The sequence below is a fragment of the Eucalyptus grandis genome, chromosome 7 (assembly GCF_016545825.1).
Source record: "Eucalyptus grandis isolate ANBG69807.140 chromosome 7, ASM1654582v1, whole genome shotgun sequence".
Lineage (NCBI taxonomy): Eukaryota > Viridiplantae > Streptophyta > Magnoliopsida > Myrtales > Myrtaceae > Eucalyptus > Eucalyptus grandis.
Genome location: NC_052618.1, coordinates 26003977 through 26014655, shown reverse-complemented (window position 1 = coordinate 26014655; position 10679 = coordinate 26003977). Strand labels below are relative to the sequence as shown.

General features: G+C 41.0%; 1 protein-coding gene across 2 annotated transcripts; it reads right to left on the bottom strand.

The window, feature by feature from the left end:
- Positions 1-3700: 3700 nt before the first annotated feature.
- On the bottom strand, positions 3701-8442 carry LOC104414610 (receptor protein kinase-like protein At4g34220). Of its 2 annotated transcripts, XM_010025764.3 has the most exons (3): positions 7515-8438; positions 6255-7370; positions 3701-4669 (listed from the first exon to the last, which is right to left on the bottom strand). In XM_010025764.3, the coding sequence occupies exons 1-3, from the start codon at positions 7933-7935 to the stop codon at positions 3984-3986; spliced, it is 2223 nt and encodes a 740-aa protein (XP_010024066.2). In that variant the 5' UTR covers positions 7936-8438; the 3' UTR covers positions 3701-3983. The 2 variants fall into 2 exon arrangements, with proteins under 2 accessions (XP_010024066.2, XP_010024065.2); XM_010025763.3 differs by having other exon boundaries at positions 6255-8442.
- Between the last annotated feature and the right edge of the window lie 2237 nt (positions 8443-10679).

The window sequence follows — 10679 nt, the reverse complement described above, 5'->3', positions numbered from 1 at the left end:
GGAAACCTAATTATGATTGTATGGGCGACCATAATCAGCGGAATTTCCATATTTATCTTCAAACGGCTACAAGATCTCTTTAATAGATTTTGTTCAACGAATTGATTGGAAGAAATTTTTCTAGAGAATGTCAATAGCTAGTGTGACATGGAGGAGTATTTAAAGAAGGTCATTTGGTCAAGTTGAAGTGTGGGACATGAAAATTAGAATTCCAAAGTCTGAAACTTCTCTCAACTACTTGTCTTCTTCAGTGGCTTAGTGAGTTAGAAGATTATATCACTGAGTATTTGCACTCACAAGTTGTAATTCTTTATTGATACGATAGTGAAATCCAACTGGTGGGTTGTCAGTGTGGGATAGTGGACATGGGCTTAATTTGAGCCAAGCCATTATAAAAGCGTATGCAATCTTTTCTTTCCTTGACTCTCTTTACTTAAATCTGTTGCACTTTACAGGTTATCATAGAAGTTTGTTCTATTACATAATAGATTCTAAACATCTACCATAAGTCTAGTGTTTCACAAATCTGATTCTATTTTTCATCTCGACTTTATTTGCAATTTATTTTATTCCACAATTATTTGTTAAGATTTCTTTTAAGCATTTATTTACCCCCTCTAGGTGCTCTTACTAGTTTATCAACAAGGAGATCCACTATCCCCTTACCTATTGATATTAATGGTCAATGTGCTATCATGGATGATGCATAAAGCCAAAGCGGATGGAATCCTCAAGGGAATCACTCTAAATGAGTATGTCTACATTGTCCCATTTATTATTTGCTGATGATGCTATTATCTTCTTGGATGGAATAGTAAAGGAGTGCCAAATCTTGGTAGAAATTCTAAACCAATATTGTTATGCAATGAGTCAAGCCATCAATTTGAACAAATTAGGAATTGCTTTCGGCAACGATTGTCCACATAATTTGAAGAGGAATATGGTTCATGAATTACATGTCCCAATAATAGAGAAGAATGACAAATATCTCAAAATACCATCCAATTGGGGTTAGTCAAAGAAAGACATGTTCGCTTGGATATTGGCTAGAGTAGATATGAAGATGGAGGGATGGAATGAAAGTTTCTATCAAAAGAGGTAAAGAAATATTGATAACGAGCATAGTGCAAGCTATTCCTCAAAATGCCATGTCAATCTTCAAAACACAAAATTTTGTTTGTAATGCTATAGAGAAGAGAGTAGCCTCCTTTTGGTGGAAACGAAGTGATACAAGGAGGGGAATGCATTGGAAAAAAATGGGAGGTGATGAAACTCCAGAAAGATGAAGGAGGCTTAGGTTTCAAAGATTTGCAAACTTTTAATAGAGTTATATTGGGAAAACAACCTTGGAGATTACATCAAAATCCTTCGGCATTATCGATTCAAGTTCTTAAAGGCATATTCTTTCCGAAAGGGGATTTTTGGAAAGCCAAAAGAAGACATCGCTCGTCTTAGGGTTGGCAGAGTATCTTAGCCAGAAGAGAAGTCATTAAGCCATAGTCTAGGTGGGCAATGGGAGATGCTAAATCTATAAAAGTCCGAGAGGACAAATGGCTAGCCTTGGGCATTGTTGAAGGTCCCGCAAATAGGAATGATCCATACAAAATGGCAGAACTAATAAATGAAGACACAAGGGAGTGGAAAGAACCCATTTTGCATAACCTTTTTGTGGAAAAAATTGTTGAAGAGATATTAGCAACCCTCATCAGCCCTTCCCCCAAAGTGGACATTCTATATCGGATGGCAAATAAAACTAGATGCTATACAATTAAAAGCAACTACAACAATGAGCGGTCCAAGTTCTTCAAGACAGATCCAAACATGGCATCAACCTCATATTAGCCACCTAGACAACTATGGACAAAATTACGGAATATCCTACCCCCCCAAATGCGAATCTTTCTATGAAGCACATGCCAAGACGCCCTACCTACACGTGAAAATCTTTACAATAGAATAGTCTTACTAGACCCACTTTGCCTACTTTGCTCAAAGTATCTTGAGACAATCGAACATATGCTATTCTCTTGCCGCTCGACAGGGGAAGTATGGTCAAATCAAACCATGAAGAATGCAAAAGCTCGCGAAATGTCACCAGAGCAGATAGATGGATAAGGGGCATCTTTGAAAAAAATGACAACCAACTTGAAGAAGCAATAGTAGCAATGAACCTTTAGCTCATGTGGAAGGCAAGGAACAATGCTGTTTGTCGAGGACAGCAGCCCAATCCTAAAGCCATATTAGAAGATGTGCGAATATAGGCCAATAGCTACCTTAGATGGAACCCACATAACATCATATCAAAAGCCAGATCTAGGATAGAAGAAACAAAGTAGAAACCCCCAATAGACTCAAACTTGAAGCTGAACATGGATGCATCTTGGGTGGGCAGCGAAACCCCATGCTAAATCGTCGGGATCTTGAGGAATTCGAGTAGAATTGTGTAGGGAGGCTTTGCTTGTGAGACTAGAGTCGAATCTCCTCTTCAAGCTAAAACCTTAGCCTTTGTGAAAGAGCTTAAGTTCCTGCAAAAAATCCAAGAGGGTCACATGCAGGTGAATCAGCAATCAGCAAAAAGCAATAGATCTTGTTTGTAAAAGTGACAATTTGGTGGTAACGGGAGAAGAAAAAGCACCTTGGGCCATGATGAACATAGTAAATGAAGGAAAGAGAATCCTAGCCTAGTTAAGCCAAGCAAAACCGACTCATTGCCTTAGGAAAGGAAACCGAGCCATCGATTGGGTAGCGGAAGCCCACCATACCAAAAAACTCCCTCTCAATGAGAGTCCTCCCATCTCCAGCCTTTTCAGGATATTTTATGTTCGGAAGTATGTTTACCTTTATCTTGTAATTATCGTATGAATAAATGAAAAAAAAAATCACCCGTTTATGACCCCAAAAAAAAAAAAAAGCGTGCATTGTATAGTCAACCTTGGATATCTAAACAACACTTAACTCAAAAAATAAAATGTACCTTTGACTTAAATTGGCTATACAGCCCTAATGGCACTATCTTATTAGGTGACATTTCTCTTACCAATTCGTAAAGGTTATAAACAAAACATTCAAGAGGCAAAATTGCCTTAGGCAAGCAAATATGTGCAATGAGTCATTAACATTTGTTTCTCTCATTGGGAAAGTGAAATTCATTCTTAAATCTATTGTACAAATGTCAATTCAGTCATGAACTTTTTAATTTTGTCAATGTAACCATACACCATTGCACAAAATTATAATGTAATCATTTTGACTATTCTCTACTAGAAATTGCTGCATCAATGTGCCACATAGAACAGCCAGCAACGACTGCATACCGCATCAACGATTTGCTAGAAAAACTACATTGGAATTTCGCACAAACATTTAAGACGACATTGCCAAAATTAAAAAAAAAAAAGATTAGAACCGAATTATCATTTATATAGCAGGTTTAAGACTGATTTGATAATTGTCTTTCTCTCTCCATCTCACATGCAGTCTCATAAAATTTGACATTCTAATTGTACAGTAATATCGAACTACTTACTACAATTTCAAGAGCTATGCCTTACTCGTTACAAGAATCAAGTTGGAACGAAATGGTGATTCCACTAGTCTGATTCCTTACCGAAATCTCAGACTTTGGTGGGTCCTTTGTCCATCTACCTTTTGCTAAAGAGGGCGTGTCTCATTCGTGTTGAAAAAGGGTGACCGATGTATATAGCTCGTGAACCTCAGGTTTTTCGTACATTACTATATTCACCAATTATAGGACAAGCTTGGGATGCTAAAAAGGCAGAACCGACCAATCCACTTTACTTTCCGTCAAAAAAAAAAACCAAACCCGGTCTATTTATCAATTACTTCCCTCTCTTTCCTTGCTACACCCAAGTCAAAAAGGCTCAAAAAGACAACGCTTTGATTTTTAGTGGCCAAAGCTTTTTCAAAGGGACCCAAATCCCACTAATAGCAATTCAGCATCACATCAGAAAAACCTCATCAAATCATGGTGTCATCATCTTTTCAAGAACTTGGAGTGCTTCCTTCATGGAGGGCCTCTTTTGTGGGACAAGAGAGGCACAGCCAAATGCCAACTTGAAGCAGCCCAGGACCACCTCCTCCCTGCTCGCCACCTCAGCCCTGATCGCCACATCGGCCATCCTCAGCACCCAACCCCGGTCCTCGTTGCCCACCGAACCGGCGTTCCACTGGGCCAGTTCCCCGTCTAAGAACACTCTCCCCGTGAGCAGCTCGAGCAAAACAACGCCAAACGAGTACACATCCCATTTCGAGCTTGGCTTGAAGCTCTTCAAGGACTCCGGCGCTTGATAAGGAGAGGGAGCGCCGAGGTTCGAGCTCGTGGGCACTACAAATGGGCTATTGTTGTTACTATGATTAACGTTAGCGATCGAAAATTCTTGATGGTGTGCGAATCTTTGACTTCCGAATCGGTTCGATGATCCTGAACCGGTCGCTGTCATGTGGTGGCTGGCTCCACCGACGATGAGCTTCTCGAGGCCAAAGTCAGAGATTAGCGGCTCCATGTCGGAGTTGAGGAGGATCTTGGTGGGCTTGATGTTGCCATGGACAAGCTTCTTGTCGTGGATGTGAGCGAGCCCCCGGGCGACTCCTTTTGCGATCTTGAGCCGATGTTCGAGAGAGAGATGGAATGGGGATGACCCGACTTTCCCTAAGATTGGAACAAAATCGTTACCAATCAATTTGAGTATCTAAAATATAGACTGAATTTCATTAAGTTCAATATTCGCGTAAAATATAATGAACACAACCACATGAGGCGATTTTCATATACCCAATGCATCTTGTCTTGAGATTATATCTTTTTTATTTATGAAAATAAAGATTCATTTTCCTAGAATAAAAGTCTAATATACTCATTTTATAAGCTCAAAGAATTACGGCACAACATCACATGCCAATCTGGTCGACATGCATCCTATGAACTGTAACAAAAACAAGTTAGTGATATAACTTATAATTTAATCAGATTTTTCAGTCCTTTCTCTCTTTGAATTTATGATATGAACGATTAGTAATTATTAACAATAAATTACTTGGTAGTTCGGGCCAGCAAATTGAAAAAAAAAAAAAACATTAATTAAATTGAGCAGCTAAAAACAACAGAGGATAGACCGACACTGCACATGGTGGGCACACTATATGCCGATTTTCTGTACTCTACAAATAATAAAATACAGCATTCATCAAGCTTAGGGAGCTGTAATTTTCGAGTATTTTATTTTTGCGCCTATTTTTTAGAAAACTTGAATTATTTAAATTATTATCCCGAGAAGAACAAGCTGGGAATTTTATTAATTCACCTGAAGGAATATTAAAAAAGACATTCCTAGAGTGCCAATCTGAACTCTATCTGATCCCCCTGAAGGGTATAGATTTGAAAATTGTGTCAATCCAACATAAAAAATAAAAAAATAAAAAGGATAAATGGAGCAAGTCGAGAAAATTTTATCAAAGAGAAAAATTACTGCACATGTTGAGAAATTATATTGAAAAATAATTATTACGTGTTATTGACTCCTTTTTTTTTTTTTTACAAAAGGCAATATTGTTAAAAGCAAAAAGGAGAAAGATCTCTAATTAAAAAGAATGTCGTGTGATAATATATTTTATGTACCCCATAATCCAAAAAGCCATAGATTTAGGTCCAAGGTGTACTAGCCTCGTCCAACGGACCGCCGCGACATGGCATCTTGGAATTGCATGTCCTAAAGTGACGAGGAAGCAAACATAATCCTAAATGTCCTTTTTGACATGTAATGGATGAATCAATCTTTAGACCAAATTCTATTGATCACTTTACCACCAAAAGAAGCATGAGTATGTCTTGAGATCCGATAACCTAACCAACTTGACCGACCGATCGACCCCTTTGTAGTCCATTTATAAAGGGTTGGGATTGCATGGAACCCCAAGCAATCAAATAGGGTTTTGATCTTGCAAGAACACATACATTAAGGAACATCATAGTTGTTTCCCAACTTGCAAATGATTTTCAGGATGTTGCATGGTAGCACTATGTCTTAATAACAAAAAAATTTCATAGATTCTGAAATTTCCAGAACACAAATTCCCTTTTGGTAATTTGCAATTTCGTGATACGATGTTCTTTTCGTTTGTAGTTTAATATGGAATTTTCATTTTTGAGAAGAATCAAACAGAAAACAAGAACATGGAAAATAGAGAAAAAAGATAAAAAAACAGGGGAGCAGAGAGGATGAAGAAGAAAGACTTACTGTAACCAGAGCATGCGCTGGCGAGGCTGCCATTGGAGACGTAGTCGTAGATCACGAGCTTCTCGTCGTCTCCCCAGTAGAACCCTCTCAGCCTCACCAGGTTCGGGTGCTTCACCTTCGCGATCGCCCTCGCGTGCTGCTCGAACTCCTTCATCCTCTCCACCCCGCTCTCCCCGATCCTTCTCACCGCGTACGCCGTCCCGTCCTCCAGCACCGCCTTGTACACGATGCTCCCCCCGCTCGCCCCCAGTATGTACGCCGACGCCCTCAGCAGCGCGTCCAGCTCCAGCCGCGTCTCCCCGTCGACCGTCACGAGGGTCCCCGTCTTCTGGTTCGCGCCCGCCCCGTTCTGGGGGTGGTGGTCGATGCTTCTTGTTGTAGGCAAGTCTTTGTCTTCGTCGTCCTCGCTGGAACATGATTCGGAGGTCGACGTTTCGTGGCCTGTGATTGTGAGGCAATAGCAGTTCGCGGGTTTTCTCGATTCCGGTGCTGGGTCTTGCTCTGCCGCTGGTTCTGGTTTCTGGTGTGATTTGGGCTCGTTGGTTGTGGTGATTTTGTGGTCTTTTTTCCGCTTCTTGACTTGGTAGACGTAGAGGATGACCAACGCGAGCACTCCTATTCCGGCTAGATCGCCGACGGCGATTCCTGCTATGGTCCCTGGTTTTAGCCCTCCGGGCGTTTGGCCTTTTGCCGCGGCAGATGATCCGGGTGAGTCCGCTGATGGGTCGGTGCCGACTGTCTTCGGGATGACTGCGATGGCCGGTGACGTGGTTGTGGTGGCATTGGGTGGCGTGGTAAGAGTTGAAGGGATGGAGCATAGGATCTTCAGCGGCTTGCCACAGAGATCCATGTTGCCCGCCAAGAACTCTGATTTCTGATCCGCCCAGGCCAGTGACTCCGGGATTGCGCCGCTCAGGTTGTTGAATGACAGATCGATAGTGGTGTTTCTTGGGATTTTCGCGGCGAACCCTGGCGGTATAGGGCCCGAAAGCTTGTTGTAGGAGAGATTCAAGTAACGCAGACCGTTTCCTCGGAAATCCGATGGCAGAGATCCATTCAGCAAATTTGAAGACAAGTCTAGGACTTCCACCGAAACAAACCCGCTAGGAACACCACCTGCGAGGTAATTACTCCTTAAAGAAACAACAGACAAGTTCTTCAGGGAGGTTATGCTCTTAGGAATACTCCCACTCAGTGCATTATCAGAGAGATTCAGGAACCAGAGGCTCCTGGAGTCTCCGATGAACTCGGGCAGCTCACCTGAGATCACGTTGTTGGATAGAGAGAGCACTTGAAGCGTGGAGGAATTGATGATAGTCGAAGGCAAGGATCCGTTGAAGTAATTACTAGATAAATCAAGATGGGTGAGGTGCTCCATCGTGCCAAGCTCTTTAGGGATCGAACCCAGAAGCTTGCTATTGGGGAGGATTAATCTGGTGACTCTGAGCATGGCTGGTGTTCCAGGATTCCCAATCGGTGTGCAGGTGACTCCATTCCAGGCGCATGGGGTCACATCGTTATAGTTCCAGCTCTCCAGGACAGACAGCGGGTCACTTAAAATGGAGTACTTGAAGGCGAGCAAGAGGATACCATCTGAGTTCAGAGCAGACGAACTAAGCAGGAGGAGGCTAAAAGCCAAAGCACTCAAACAGGGGAGGAGATTTCTGGGGTTTGGAGTCATGGTTCCTTGAGCTGGTCACAGCTGCACATGCTGGCTACTAATTCATAGTGAAGAAAAAGAGCAGGGACATAGTGGAGTGAGAGGACAGAGAGGAGAGAGAGGGTGACCAACTCCAGCTCTTGCTGTTCTGGTTACCAAACAGATCAGGATTTAGCGAGAGCATGTAACAGGTGAAAAAGGAAAAAGGGGAGAGAGCCTGGTGATGGGTTTTATGAACAGTCCCCCAAAAGCTAAAGCTCTACTCCAAACAATGAAAGTGACCCAACAGATGAAGTGAGCTCAGCATGGAGGGAACTAACCAAGTGGGGAAAGTTCCTAGAGAATGGAGGAGGTAGCTACAGTGATTAGTTGCAGAGACAGAGCTTAGCTGAGAAGAAAAAAGGGGGTACTACTGCCTCCTCTTTTGTGCAGTTGGAGGCAACGAGAGCAAGAAACTTTAAAAAGGCGAACCCCGAGGAAGATAAACAAATGGAAAATGAGGACCCTTGGCTTTCCACTGCCCCTGCCAACCTTGCTTTTTAACTTTTTGTGAGCTTGAAGTATTTGACACAGGGTAAGCAACAGAAAAAAGCAGAGGAAAGGAATCTAATGTGTGCTTACTACAGGACAGCAGAGTGAGTTGGAGCCCGTCTGATTGCAGAGCAGAGGAGCTCATTTAGTCCACCCTCCTTTTTGAACATTGATTGACTTTTGGTACACCTCGTTTTCCACTGATTTTTCCTGACGGTCGTCTGGCGTTAAACCAGGGGTGTCTACACCAGAGATTTCCATTTAGACAAGGCATATTGAGGGGACCGGTGGAAATATAATTTTGGCCATATCTATTTTACTGCCCCGAGAACGGATTTGGAACAGAAATTGGTGTGGTAACACAGTTTTATTTTTCTATTTTTAGAATAAATTTTTAGTCTAAAGATGAGAGGTAAAAAAATTTCTAATTTTCTACTTTTGAAATGGAAATGAGAAATAAATACTCTTCCTATTACTTTCCCTCGCCACTAATCAATCGCCTCCCCTGCTGCCCCCCGCCGCCCATTGCCGCCCGCTGTTTGCCAGCCACCTGCTTGAAAGGAAGAAATTTTAGGTCATCATGCAATACATATTTTTGCTCATAAACTTGCCCAGGGAATAAAATAAAATAAAATAAATTATTTCTGGTAAGAAATTGTGTCTGAAAACAGAATAGTTACAATTCGTGTACCTAGTAGCCTTGAGCATGATAATTTCGTCATGCTCCTCCGTCCATCCAATGGCTGACACTGACAATCTTTTGACTGGACAAGTGACATTAAGACGCTAGAGTCTAACAACTGATTGAGAGACAGCAAAATTGTCATGTTTGTGGTCACGGGACGTAGAAACGGTTGCTTACGGGAATTGATTTCTTAGGAAATGACCTTTTCGCTTGCCAGCTTGGCGCGAACCTGCCAAGGTAGTCAAAAAGAAACTTCCTACCTTGCTTATCATAAACATATTCAGGACTTAATGAACATTCAGATACATTCCATTGTACAGATAAGCTCTTTATCAATATCGTAAACCAATCCAACGTAACTCCTCATAAAATTGCTTAAATTTCATCAAGTGAAGTTGGCTTCGTGATTAGTGAATGGCCTTGAAAGTTCAGATTAAGTTCGATTCCTCTAACAGGTAAAAGTTTCATGTTTAGGCCATCCCTAGAGTTTTGACTTGCACTCTACATAATATGTAAAGATGGTTTTCTAGTCATACTAAAACATTTTTAGTCGCAGTAGAGATGGTTGCTATTTCAAGTGATAAATTTTATAATTTGAGTCGGGTATCTCGAGCACAATTCATAAAAGTCAAATGCTCAATCCTAACTTAAGTTCAAATGCCGTTAACTTTGTGCCTTGTATTGTTCGACCCAAAAAATTCATGGCACTATCTAACTAAGTAGTTGCCATCTTAGATAGGTAATCTCTATGTACGTTGAAATACCCCCATTAACTTCAATGGATCAGGCAAGACACAAACCAAGATTCGAATGGTCCAACAACGAAACTATTCGCACTTTATTAAGTAAAATAATTAGCATATTCATTTCCACTTTTGGCACAATTTAATTACTAAAAAGGACATTGGAGCCCGGAGCAATGTGGTTCTCTGGGTCGCGGGTTAGGTCTGCCATTGGAGAAATGCTATAAATGTGAACTAAGCTGTGACGACTCCGTCAACGAATAGTCGAATATATCATCCCAAGCTAATTCACTTAGTCGTATTCCTAACCTGATCCTCAATCTAAGTACCAACCCTTCAGATCTAATCAAATAAATTAAAGCACTTAATCATTGTTAAATAGTAGCTTAATTTGCATGCAGCATTTGTTCATGATAACAGCTGTGCAAATGCCTGACCGGGTGGGCCATGCTGTGCTTTGACATGGGTACTCGAATTCTTCAACAAAAGCATGCTTTGAATATTACTATGTAATCAGTTTATTATTTTTAAATATTTTAAAGGTAAATAAAAGTTTGAAAAGATTCTCAAGAAGTTTCTGGTCTAATATATTGTGAGATTTTGTGGAATCACCGTTAACTGTTCTAAAAGCTTAAGTTGTTAGATGAAAATATGATTTATTACTTAAATATTTTAACAGTTAGCATAAAAACATCTTCAATGCAAAAACATTTCATAGCAAGTACTAGCAAAGGGGACACTAATGAATGACTTAGGGTCTATTTGATAATATGTCAAATAGTGTTTGATTCTATTATTTCATTCCC